The 13,594-nt window shown below is 45.7% G+C and overlaps 1 protein-coding gene across 4 annotated transcripts in view; it reads left to right on the top strand.

Annotated features, from left to right (window-relative positions):
- LOC126961331 (fatty-acid amide hydrolase 1) overlaps positions 1–13,594 on the top strand; it is a 61,789-nt gene that overhangs the window by 5,866 nt on the left and 42,329 nt on the right. For all 4 annotated transcript variants that reach the window (XR_007728276.1, XM_050801569.1, XM_050801577.1 and 1 more), the window contains exons 3-4: positions 1,044–1,198; positions 6,507–6,667. Coding sequence is in view for 3 of the 4 variants with exons in the window: in XM_050801569.1 (XP_050657526.1) it covers positions 1,044–1,198; positions 6,507–6,667 (316 nt within the window). In the remaining variant the exon portion in view is untranslated. The remainder of the gene's footprint in view (positions 1–1,043; positions 1,199–6,506; positions 6,668–13,594) is intronic.

Genomic DNA, 13,594 nt, shown 5'->3' on the forward strand with positions numbered 1-13,594 from the left:
GCTGAGGCAGGAGAATGGCGTGAACCCGGGAGGTGGAGCTTGCAGTGAGCTGAGATCATGCCACTGCACTCCAGCCTGGGTGACAGAGCGAGATTCTGTCTCAAAAAAAAAAAAAAAAAAATTAGCTGGGTGTGGTGGTGTGCACCTGTAGTCCCAGCTACTTGGGAGGCTGAGGCAGGAGAATTGCTTGAACCCGGGAGGCGGAGATTATAGTGAGCTGAGATCGTGCCACTGTACTCCAGCCTGGGCGACAGAGCGAGACTGTATCTCAAAAAAAAAAAAAAAAAAAAAAATTTTGTCTACCAAATACTAGGCATTCAAGTGCCTTGACGCACAAGCCCTCATAGAGCTTCCAGTTTAGTGAGGAAGACAGCTATTTAAAAACAGTAATTGGCCAGGCACAGTGGCTCACACCTGTAATCCCAGCACTTTGGGAGGCCAAATCGGGCAGATTGTGTGAGATTAGGAGTTCAAGACCAGCCTGGCCAAAATAGTGAAACCCCGTCTCTACTAAAAAATACAAAAAATTAGCTGGGCGTGGTAGTACATGCCTGTAATCCCAGCTACTCGGGAGGCTGAGACAGGAGAATCACTTGAATCTGGGAGGCAGAGGTTGCAGTGAGCCAACATTGCTCCACTGCACTCCAGCCTGGGCAACAGAGCGAGACTGCATCTCAAAAAAAAAAAAAAAAATTAGCCAGGCATGGTGGCGGGCACCTGTAATCCCAGCTACTCGGGAGGCTGAGGCAGGAGAATCACTTGAAACTGGGAGGCAGAGGTTGCAGTGTGCCGAGATCGTGCCACTGCACTCCAGCCTGGGCAACAAAAGTGAAACTCTGTCAATAAATAAATAAATAAATAAATAAATAATAATTCTGGCTCCCGTATAGATGAATGAATAAGTGAATAAGTAAGTGTGGGTCTGAGAAATGAATTTTTGCTGATTGGAGCTCAGGCCCCAGAGGGCATGGACTTGGTGGCCTTGACTCCCAGTGGGTGTCCTGACCTGGAATTTAACAATAAAGTGGTCTCCTCTTTTCCAGACCTGGCAGCCTGGGTGTCATGGACTACTACCTGATGGATGCTGCCTCCTTGCTGCCTGTCCTGGCCCTTGGCCTTCAGCCTGGGGACATCGTGCTTGACCTGTGTGCAGCTCCTGGGGGAAAGACACTAGCGTTGCTTCAGACTGGCTGTTGCCGTAAGTCGGGGTGCTGGTGTGTTGGGCAGAGAGAGCTCCCCACCTCATCTAGTCCCAGGTACATTGAATATAGTAGGTTCAGCCGGGTGCAGTGGCTCATGTCTGTAATCCCAGCACTTTGGGAGGCCGAGGCATTCAGATCACCTGATGGCAGGAGTTCCAGACCAGCCTGGTCAACATGGTGAAACCCTGTCTCTACTAAAAATATATAAATTAGCCAGGTGTGATGGTGCACGCCTGTAATACCAACTACTCAGGAAGCTGAGGCAGGAGAATTGCTTGAACCTGGGAGGTGGAGGTTACAATGAGCTGAGATCGTGCCACTGCACTGCAACCTTGGTGACAGAGTGAAACCCTGTCTCACACACACACACACAAAAAGAATATGGTAGGTTCTCTAGTCCCAAAGTCAGAGTGGAGGGTAGTACTTACTTGCTAAGCTTGTATATTTTTTCGTTAGTTCCTCTCTTTCTCTGTTAATTGGTCAAGAAAGATTGCTGAACAAGTTCTCTGAAGTCAGATTAAAGTAGGGCTCTGATCAGTTGATCACATGACACACACTCCTCTTCATCTGTTTACTTTTCCTCTAAGATTAAGCCCATTTCTTTAGCCTACTAGCCAAAATGATAAGATCTACCTGCAGTCACCATTTATATGTTTTATATGTCACTCTTCCAGGCTTTATGTGCTTTAACCTTACTCTGCTACTCTCTGTTGCCTTTGCTCTTGTTAAATTTTCTCCCTGGAATTCCCTCACCCTTGGCTGTCCAAATTCTTTTGACTTTCTTTTTTTTTTTTGAAACGGAGTCTCACTCTGTTGCCCAGGCTGGCGCGACCTTGGCTCACTGCAAGCTCTGCCTCCCGGGTTCACGCCATTCTCCTGCCTCAGCCTTCTGAGTAGCTAGGACTACAGGCACCCGCCACCATGCCTGGCTAATTTGTTTTTGTACTTTTAGTAGAGACAGGGTTTCACCGTGTTAGCCAGGATGGTTTCGACCTCCTGACCTTGTGATCCGCCCGCCTCGGCCTCCCAAAATGCTGGGATTACAGGTGTGAGCCACCATGCCCAGCCATCCTTTTGACTTTCAAGCCTCAGCTCAAGTGTGCCACTTCTTGGACGTCTTTCCTTATGACTTCTGCTGGCCGGTTCAGAAATGATGCCTGTCTCCTGTGCTCCCACAGCATGGGTATCGCCCTTGCAACATTAGCCTTGCCTTAGGGCTTTACTAGTTATATCTTCTCCCTCTTAAAGAAGATGGATTCTGGCCGGGCACGGTGACTCACGCATATAATTCCAGCACTTTGGAAGGCTGAGGCGGGTGGATCACCTGAGGTCAGGAGTTCAAGACCAGCCTGGCTAACATGGTGAAACCCCATTTCTATTTAAAATACAAAAAACTAGCCGGGCCTGGTAGCAGGCTAATCCCAGCTACTGGAGAGGCTAAGGCAGGAGAATCGCTTGAACCTGGGAGATGGAGGTTGCAGTGAGCCGAGATCGCGCCATTGCACTCTAGCTTGGGCAACAAGAACAAAACTCTGTCTCAAAAAAAAAAAAAAAAAAAAAGGTGGATTCCTTGGGGATAGGCCCACATCTTATTTGTCTCAGTAAAGTAGCCCAGCCAAGGCCTTGTGCACTGTTTTGTTTTTTTTTTTTGAGACGAAGTTTCGCTTTTCTACCCAAGTTGGAGTGCAGTGGAGCTCAGCCAGGCTTCTCTTGCGCTGTGCCTAAGCCTTTCTGTTGGGCCTAGACCCTTGTTTTCCAGCTCTTGTCAGCCGGCTTGCACAGTTTGAGTCAGCATCCAGCCTTATGATAGGCATTGGTTGATTCAGACAGGTATCACATTTTCTGGAAGTCCAGAGGGAGGGAAGAAAAGATGGGTCATGGGCTTAATGAATCCAATGCAAGAGAGCCCAGCCGATGTGCTGGACAATTCTCATCTGACTGAATGCTGTGGGAATCCATTAGAAGGGAGATGAGTAAGGGTAGGATTACTTGGAGGAGGAGGAACTTGAACTAGGAGGAGGAAGAAGGGCAAAGAAGAAGTAATTGAGAGTTGTTCTTCTAAGGTGTGCTTAACTATCAGCACCTCACCTTCATCCCAGCTCCTTATCCAAATGACGACTCTTGATTCGAGGAAGACAGGATCACAGAATTTGTATAAGAAGGGAAGTTAGGGTTTACTTAGTCTAGCCCTCATATTTTATGGAGGGAGAAATTGAGTTCTGTGGAGATTAAATAAATAATACAAGAATTAGAGGTAGAGCCAGAACTGGAACCCATCTTTCTTTTTCTCAGTTCATATCCTTCTGCAAATTCCTCTAGAGCAGAGAATACAATTTTTACTTCTTTGAGTGCCCTCAAAAATGGAGACATTGGCCGGGGGCGGTGACTTACACCTGTAATCCCAGCACAAGCTAGGAGGCCAAGGCAGGTGGAATACTTGAGTCCAGGAGTTCAAGATTAGCCTGGGCAACATAGTGAGACCTCGTCTCCATTAAAATAAAAAAAAGGGAGACATTTATTTGTGGTATTACTAAGCTGGTTCATAGTAGTGACCACTCCCATTAGATAAGGTAGACACTCGCATCTTGCATTCTTGCACCCTCCCTTGTTGCTCTTTGACTCAGAAGCCAGGTATCAACTGTCATTTATCATCAAACTTGCAATATTTTTATCACAGTAGCACTAAGCAAAGTGAGATATTTCTTGAACTCATGTCTATCAATAAAGAGAAAATGAAAGATAGATGGTAAATCAGAATTAGGTTTGGATGCATTTGATAGAAAACCTAACTAATTAGCTTAAAGAGGAAACATTAATTTATCTCTTACATAAGAGAAGCTGAGATATAGGCACTCCAGGTATGGAGGCTCCACAATCATCAGGGACTTAAGCTCCCTTTTTCCTTTTGCAATGTATTTTGTTGCTAGTGTTAGCCTTAGCCTCCCTCCCTTTAAGAGGGAGAAGATATATAACTAATAAAGCTCTAAGGCAAGGCCTCATGGTCCAAAATGACTGCTGGAGGTCCAGCCATCACATCCATATTTAAGTCAAGAGGAAAGGATTGGGCAAAAGAGACTCATTTCATCTCCCAATTATGTCAGCTTTTTAAAAATATCTTCCCAGAATTCCTATCCAATACTTCTGCCTACAACTATGACCAAAAGTTAGTCATATAGTCATATTTAGTTGTGAAAGAAAGGCTTGGCCGGGTCTGGTGGCGCACACCTGTAATCCAAGCACTTTGGGAGGCCGAGGCAGGCAGATCACCTGAGGTCGGGAGTTCAAGACCAACCTGACCAACATGGAGAAACCCCATCTCTACTAAAAATACAACATTGGCTGGCATGGTGGCACATGCCTGTAATCCCAGCTACTCGGGAGGCTGAGGCAGGAGAATCGCTTGAACCCAGGAGGTGGAGGTTACTGTAAACCGAGATCACGCCATTGCACTCTAGCCTGGGCAACAAGAGCGAAACTAAAGAAACGTTGAGAAATGTAGTCTTCTGGGGCAATTTTCCCCTTCCAAAAAATTGGGGTTCTATTCCTAAGGGGGAAGAGGAGAATAATTTTGGGTAAATCCACTGTAGTATCTACCAAAGATGAAGAGAGCCATAGGTTTCCAGAATAGTGGGAGAGCATATTTTTTTAGAAATAAATATTCTTGGCCGGGCGTGGTGGCTCAAGCCTGTAATCCCAGCACTTTGGGAGGCCGAGGCGGGTGGATCACGAGGTCAGGAGATCGAGACCATCCTGGCTAACATGGTGAAACCCTGTCTCTACTAAAAAAAAAAATACAAAAAACTAGCCGGGCGCGGTGGCGGGCGCCTGTAGTCCCAGCTACTTGGAGGCCACTGCACTCCAGCCTGGGTGACAGAGTGAGGCTCCGTCTCAAAAAAAAAAAAAAAAAAAAAAAAGAAAGAAATATTCTTTGCTGGGCATGGTGGCCCATACCCATTATCCCAGCACTTTGGGAGGCTGAGGTGGGAGAATTGCTTGAGGCCAGGAATTCAAGACCCACCTGGGCAACATAATGAGACCCAGTCTCTCTTTTTTTTTTTTTTTTTAAACAGAGTCTCGCTCTGTCGCCCAGGCTGGAGTGCAGTGGTGCGATCTTGGCTCACTGCAAGCTCTGCCTCTTGGGTTCACGCCATTCTCCTGCCTCAGCCACCCGAGTAGCTGGGACTACAGGCACCCACCACCATGCTCAGCGAATTTTTTGTATTTTTAATAGAGATGGGGTTTCACTATGTTAGCCATGATGGTCTCGATCTCCGTACCTTGTGATCTGCCTGCCTTGGCCTCCCAAAGTGCTGGGATTACAGGCATGAGCCACCGCTCCCGGCCTTTCAGTCTCTTTTTAAAAAATTATTTAAATACATTTTTATTTTTGTAGAAATGAGGTATTGCTATGTTGCCCAGGCTGGCCTCGAACTCCTGGGCTGAAGCAATTCACCTACCTTGGCCTCCTCCCAAAGTGCTGGGATGAGAGGCGTGAGCCACTGTGCCTAGACTCAAAGACCCTGTCTTTAAAAAAAAAAAAAAAAAAGAATGTGGCTGGGTGCAATGGCTCACACCCGTAATCCTAGCACTTTGGGAGGCCAAGGCAGGTGGGATCACCTGAGGTAAGGAGTTCAAGACCAGTCTGGCCAACATGATGAAACCCTGTCTCTACTAAAAATGCAAAAATTAGCCAGGTGAAGTGGCGCACACCCATGGTCCCAGTTACTCGGGAGGCTGAGGCATGATAATCACTTGAACCCAGGAGGTGGAGGTTGCAGTTAGCCGAGAGTGTGCCACTGAACTCCAGCCTGGGTGACAGAATGAGACTGTCTCAAAAAAAAAAAAAGAAAAAGGAAAGAGAGAGAGAGAAAGAAAAGAAAAGGAAATAAAGGAAAGGAAAGAAAGGGAGGAAAGGAAAGGGAGGAAAGGGGAGGGGGAAAAGGGGAGGAGAAAGGAAAGGAAAAGGAGAAAGGAGAGGAGAAAGAGGAAAGGAATGGGAATAGGAAAGGAAAAGGGGAAAGAGAGGGGGAGAAAGGGGAGAGGGGACAGGAAAGGAGAAAGGAAAGGAGTCTTACTTGGTCTGCTTTATTCATTGACTTAAATAACTTTCTGGCCCATGTAGGTGTTTGCCATTGCAACCCCACTCCAGAATGACTGATGCTGTGCCATGCACATAATAAATGTTCCTGATGCTGGGGTTTGTGTTGGCTGGGACTGCCTGAGAATTGTTCTGACTCCATTAGTGCCATTGCTGGTGGAATGTTTCACTGGGCCATGGCCTCTGAAGTATCTTTATTTCCACAGGCAATCTTGCTGCCAATGATCTCTCCACTTCCCGAATAGCCAGACTACAGAAGATCCTTCACAGCTATGTGCCTCAAGAGATCAGGGATGGAAATCGAGTTCGAGTTACCTCATGGGATGGCAGGAAATGGGGAGAACTGGAGGGGGACACCTATGACCGGGTGAGTGATTCTTGATTTAGGACATGCATCCAGCTTAATGTGGGCTCCCCATCCTGGCTCCAGGGCCTGAGGGGTTAGGATCCAGCCCCTATGTTTGAGTATGTAGAGCTGTTTCTGAACCAGCCAGTTCTACATTGGTGATTTGACCAAAAGAAAAATCAGCTTAGATGACTGGTTATTGTCTCCATTAAAGACAGTTGGCAGCAAAAAAGAATTTGAACCTATTTGAGTGGGGAAAAAAGTTATTAGGCTTACTTTATTTCTCAAGTCACTTGGTTGCTCAGAAAGCCTCACGAAGATAAGTATGAATAAACTCATTTATTTATTTTTGAATGTTAGTACAGCACACGGTACAAAATTCAGAAGGCACAAAAGAGTATCCAGTGAAAAGTGAGTTTCTCTCTTCTGGCCTGTAGCCCCCTATTTCCCCACCCTATAGATAATGATTGTTTCTTTTTTTTTTTTTTTTTTTTTTTTTTGAGAAGGAGTTTCACTTTTGTTGCCCAGGCTGGAGTGCAAGGGTGCGATCTCTGCTCACTGCAACCACTGCCTCCCGGGTTCAAGCAATTCTCTGCCTCAGCCTCCTGAGTAGCTGGGATTACAAGTACCCACCACCATGCCTGGCTAATTTTTGTATTTTTTTTTTAGTAGAGACGGGGCTTCACCATCTTGGCCAGGCTGGTCTTGAACTCCAGACCTCGTGATCCACCCGCCTCGGCCTCCCAAAGTGCTGGGATTACAGGCGTGAGCCACTGCGCCTGGCCGATAGTATATTATATTGTACTCACTCTTCTGAACTTTGTATTTTTTTCTATTTATTTTTTTTTTTTGAGACGGAGTCTCGCTCTGTCGCCCAGGCTGGAGTACAGTGGCCGGATCTCAGCTCACTGCAAGCTCCGCCTCCCGGGTTCACGCCATTCTCCTGCCTCAGCCTCCCGAGTAGCTGGGACTATAGGCGCCCGCCACCTCGCCCGGCTAGTTTTTTGTATTTTTTAGTAGAGACGGGGTTTCACCGTGTTAGCCAGGATGGTCTCGATCTCCTGACCTCGTGATCCGCCCGTCTTGGCCTCCCAAAGTGTTGGGATTACAGGCGTGAGCCACCGCGCCCGGCCGTATTTTTTTCATTTAATAATGTGTCCTGGGATTAAGTCCTTTTTTAATTTTGTTGACATTTTTGAAGTATAGTTGTTGAATAACAGTTTATATCAATTTAAGATTTTGATAGAGATTGCTAAATCTCTGTGGAGGTTAAACCAGTTTCACTCCTACTGATAAGGAATGAGTACTGATTTCCCACATCCTGCCAACATTGATGCTGTCAAACTTAATTTTTTTGCCAAATGGATAGTATCTAATTTACAGTCTCTTATTATGAATCATGTTGAAAGTCTCCATATTTACTTTTAAATTTTTTTTTTGAGTGACAGGTTTTCACTTTGTCACCCAGGCTGGAGTACAGTGGTGTGAACACAGCTCACTGCAGCCTCAACCTCCTGGGCTCAAGGGGTTCTTCTGCCTCTGTTTCCCGAGTAGCTGGGACTAGAGGAGTGTGCCATCATGCCCAGCAAATGATTTTTTGTAGTGATGGGGTCTCACTATGTTGCCCAGGCTGGTCTTGAACTCCTGAGCTTGAGCAGTCCTCCCACCTCAGCCTCCCAAAGTGCTGGGATTATAGGTGTGAGCCATTGTCCAGGCCAGTCTCTTCATGTTTTTAAGTTATTTATTTTATTTTAAATGGCATATTCTAAAAATATTTGTTTAGAACACATATTTCTAAAAATATATAAAATATATAGCTGTTGTCTCTGTGTTGTCACCTGATTTACCCAATCTGTCTAGTTCTCACCATTCTGCCTCAATCACTCTAAGAAACTGAAAGAAAGACCAAGGCTTATGGAATCTTGGATAGGCTTGAGACTTGCTTTCTGCCTGTGTAGGAATCCCCTACTCATTTTTTTTTCTTTTTCTTTGAGACAGTTTTGCTCTCGTTGCCCAGGCTGGAGTGCAGTGGTGCAATCTTGGCTCACTGCAACCTCTGCCTCCCTGGTTCAAGCCTCAGTTCAAAGTTCAGTTCTCCTGCCTTAGCCTCCCAAGCAGCTGGGATTACAGGTGTGTGCCGCCACGCCTGGCTAATTTTGTTTTTTTTAATAGAGACAGGGTTTCACCATGTTGGTCAGACTGGCCTCGAACACCTGACCTCAAGTGATCCACTCGCCTCAGCCTCCCAAAGTGCTGGGATTACAGGTGTGAGCCACTGTGCCTGGCCTATTCATTTTTCTTGATATGAGAGCAGTGGAACATGGTGGAGAGAGCATGACCTCTCCTGTCAGCCTAACCAATTTCTACATTACAGGGGTGCTACTTACTAACCTTAGGCAAACTTGATCTTGCTGAACTTCAACCTCTTCGTTTGTGAAACAGGGTAATCCTACCACTTAGGATTATTGTGCAGATTCAGTGAGTATCCAGGGAAAGCACTTAGTATAGTACCTGGCGGTGAAAATTAGGCAAGCAGGAGCCATCATCATTTTTCAGCCTATGCTTAAACACATCCATTGATGGGTGCACACTGAGATTCTGTTGTTGAACACTTACAATGTTAGAAAGTTCTGCCTCTTACTGCAATCTGTAGATTGCATAGTATATGGGTGAGGGCAAGGATTCTGGAATCAGACTGCTTGGATTAGACCTGGTTCCATTACTTATCAGCCGGAGAAGTTTCAGTGAGTTACTTAACTTTCAGTTAAACTTCAGCTTCTTCATCTGTAAAATGAGGGTAATAGTATAGTGCCTATCCTGTAGGTGAAAATTAAATAAGAATGCATTTGGCACAATGTCTGGAATATAGAAAACATTCACTAGTATTATAATCATCACAATCCTTACCATTATTATAATTATTATTTCCATTCATTGATCCTAGCTACTTATTTTGGAACAATATAGAATGAGTGACCTGCTATTTCACTTGACAGCTTTGATGTTTGAAGATGTCTTTGTTAATTTGTTTGTTGAAAAACTAGTTGTGGCCGGGCACGGTGGCTCACGACTGTAATCCCAGCACTTTGGGAGGCTGAGGCGGGTGGATCACCTGAGGTCAGGAGTTCGAGACCAGCCTGGCCAACATGGTGAAACCCTGTCTTTACTAGAAATACAAAAGGGTGTGGTGGTAGGCACCTGTAATCCCAGCTACTCGGGAGGCCGAGGCAGGAGAATTGCTTGAACCCAGGAGGCAGAGATTGCAGTGAGCCGAGATCACACCATTGTACTCCAGCCTGGGGTACAAGAGCGAGACTTTGTCTCAAAAACAAAACAAAACAAAACAAAACAAAACCTAGTTGTGTACAATATACTCTGCTGTGGTAGGCAAGTGTTAAGTACTTTTATTTATTTATTTGAGACAAGGTCTTGCTGGGGCTGGAATGCAGTGGCTCAATCATGGCTCACTTCAGTCTTGACTTTCTGGGCTTAAGGGATCCTCCTACCTCAACCTCCCAAGTAGTTGAGACTACAGGCACGTGCACCATGCCTGGCTAATTTTTTAATTTTTTATAGAGATGAAGTCTCACTATGTTGTCCAAGCTGGTCTCAAATTCCTGAGTTCAAGTGATCCTCCTGCCTCAGCCTCCCAAAGCATTAGGATTACAGGTGTGAGCCACCACGCCCAGCTGCGTTAAGCACTTTAGATGCAAAGAAGAATACTATCTCAGGGCTCTACATACTCTTGGTAACTCCATCCTTCTCCCAGCTCCACTTGTCCATCAGCTGGAGAAGGGACAGGACCTCAGAGCTCTGCATGTTCATGGAAGACACTAACCCTTCCCCCCAACTCACAACTTTTTTTTTGTGAGCTCTATTTCAAATAATATGATGTTTATTTGAACATGTTTCTATCTTCCCTTATAATACAATATCATACAAATTTATATTAATACAAATAATATTTGTTAGACACTTGCCCAGGGCTGAGATTCAGTGGGAGCACTATCCTGGCAGGACTGGTTATTTATGACTGACATCCATGCCAGTGCCTGATGTGAAGATGCACATGCCATATCTGATGTGGAGTGATTTGACTACCCTCCCTAAATGTTTCCTAAGTGTAGTGCAACAGTACAACTTCCTTTTCTTTCTTCTGTGACTGAGATCAACATATTTTTTTATTTTTGAGACAGGGTTTCACTCCCATTGCCCAGGCTGGAGTACAATGGCACAATCTTGGCTCACTGCAACCTCTGCTCCCTGGGCTCAAGCAATTCTCCTGCCTCATCTTCCCAAGTAGCTGGGACTACAAGCACATGCCAGCATGCCCAGCTAATTTTTCTGGTATTTTTTGTAGAGACGGGGTTTTGTCATATTGCCCAGGCAGTTCTCGAACTCCTGGGCTAAAGCAATCCGCCCGCCTTGGCCCCTCAAAATGAACATTTTCCACTGTTGACACTACTGAAGCAATATTAGATATATTAGAATCAAGATATTCAGATATATTGCCATCGATTTATAGTCCCCTTGAAATTACATAGCTTTGCTGTTTCTCTGCATTGGGGGCTCAGGAGTCCAGCAGTCCTAAGTATATCTTGTAGCCATCTTCCTAAGAGTTGTGGCCACGACTCAGGACACTTGAGAAGGAGTAAGGAAAGAGTCTATAGACATATCCTCCTTTTTGGGTCGGGGAAACTCCTACAGCTTTTTTCTTATTTAACATTGCAGCTGTACCTTTGCTCATCCCTTTGTATTTAGGCCATTTCCTTTTAGGTGTATCTCTTATATGCTGCATAGACAGGTTTTGCTTTGTGAGCCAATCTATAAATTTTATTCTTTTCATTGCTGACTTAAGCAATTGATGCCATTGATGATTTTGATCTCAGCTCTGTCAAATTATTATTATTTTATTTATTTATTTTTTGAGACAGAGTCTCGCTGTGTTGCCCAAGTTGGAGTTCAGTGGCCTCATCTTGGCTCACTGCAACCTCCACATTCCGGGTTCAAGCAATTCTTGTGCCTCAGCCTCCCAAGTAGCTGGGATTACAGCCACCCGCCACCATGCCCGACTAATTTTTGTATTTATTTATTTATTTTGAGACGGAGTCTCGCTGTGTCGCCCAGGCTGGGGTGCAGTGGCACAATCTTGGCTCACTGCAACCTCCGCCTCCCAGGTTCAAGCGATTCTCCTGCCTCAGCCTCCTGAGTAGCTGGGATTACAGGTACCCGCCACCATGCCAGGCTAATTTTTGTATTTTTAGTAGAGACAGGGTTTCGCCATGTTGGCCAGGCTGGTCTTGAATTCCTGACCTCGGGTGATTCGCCCGCCTTGGCCTCCCAAAGTGCTGGGATTGTAGGCGTGAGCCACTGCTCCCGGCCTAATTTTTTTTGAGATGGAGTCTCACTCTGTTGCCAGACTGGAGTGCAGTGGTACGATCTTGGCTCACTGCAACCTCTGCCTCCTGGGTTTAAGCGATTCTCCTGCCTCAGCCACCTGAGTATCTGGGACTACAGGTGCGCGCCACCACGCCCAGATAATTTTTGTGTTTTTAGTAGAGATGGGGTTTCACCATGTTGGCCAGGATGGTCTTGATCTCTTGACCTCGTGATCTGCTTGCCTCAGCCTCCCAAAGTGCTGGAATTACAGGTGTGAGCCACTGCGCCTGACCCCTGTCAAATTATTTTACTGTGTTTATTTACCATGTTTCTTTCACTGTGGGGTCTCTGTCCTTGCTGTTTTGTTTTTCTTTTAACTTCTTTTGTTATCTAGGAAGGTTTATATTAATATTTTAATTCTACATTGGATAATTCCTATATCAAAACTATTGTTGACAATCAATTACAGATGGAACTTCATCTACTCTTTCTCCCCATCTCACTCCTACTCTTTCTCCCTTTCTCACTCCTGCAATTGACTAGTCTCATTGAAAAAACAAATTGGGGTCAGTCAGGCATGATGGCTCATGCTTGTAATCCCAGCACCTTAGGAGGCTGAGGCGAGTGGATCACCTGAGGTCAAGATTTTGAGACCAACCTGGCCAACATGGCGAAACCCCGTCTGTACTAAAAAAATACAAAAATTAGCCGAGTGTGGTATCATGTACCTGTAGTCCCAGCTACTTAGGAGGCTGAGGTGGGAGAATCGCTTGAACCCAGGAGTTGGAGGTTGCAGTGAGCTGAGATCGCGCCATTGCACTCCAACCTGGGTGACAGAGTGAGACTCCGTCCCAAAAACAAACAAACAAATAAACTGGGAATTCAGTTTTACTGGGATTCTGTTTCTGCTGACTTGCTCAAGGAGTCTTGTTTCCTTTTAAGTTTTGTGGTTATTTTTGTGTCCTATCGTAAGCTTCTTTTTTTTTTCTTGAGGCGAAGTCTTGCTTTGTCGCCAAGGCTAGAGTGCAGTGGTGCAATCTTGGCTTACTGCAACCTCCACCCCCCAGGTTCAAGCGGTGCTCCCACCTCAGCCTCCTGAGTAGTAGCTGGGACTACAAGAGTGCTGCCACCACACCCGGCTAATTTTTTTTTTTTTTTTTTGAGATGGAGTCTCGCTTTGGTGTTCAGGCTGGAGTGCAGTGGCGCACTCTCGGCTCACTGCAACCTCTGCCTCCCAAGTTCAAGTGATTCTCCTGCCGTAGCCTCCCGAGTAGCTGGGATTATAGGCATGTGCCACCATACCTGGCTAATTTTTGTATTTTGAGTAGAGGCGGGGTTTCACCATGTTGGCCAGGCTGGTCTCGAACTCCTGACCTCAGGTGATCCACCCAGCTTGGCCTCCCAAAGTGCTGGGATTACAGATGTGCGCCACTGTGCCCAGCCTCCTGTCATAATTTTCTAATAACTTTATTTTATTTATTTATTTTTTGAGACAAAGTCTTACTGTATCTCCCAGGCTAAAGTGCAATGGCACAATCTCGGCCTACCACATCCTCAACCTCCTGGGCT

The sequence above is a fragment of the Macaca thibetana genome, chromosome 1 (assembly GCF_024542745.1).
Source record: "Macaca thibetana thibetana isolate TM-01 chromosome 1, ASM2454274v1, whole genome shotgun sequence".
Taxonomy (NCBI): domain Eukaryota; kingdom Metazoa; phylum Chordata; class Mammalia; order Primates; family Cercopithecidae; genus Macaca; species Macaca thibetana.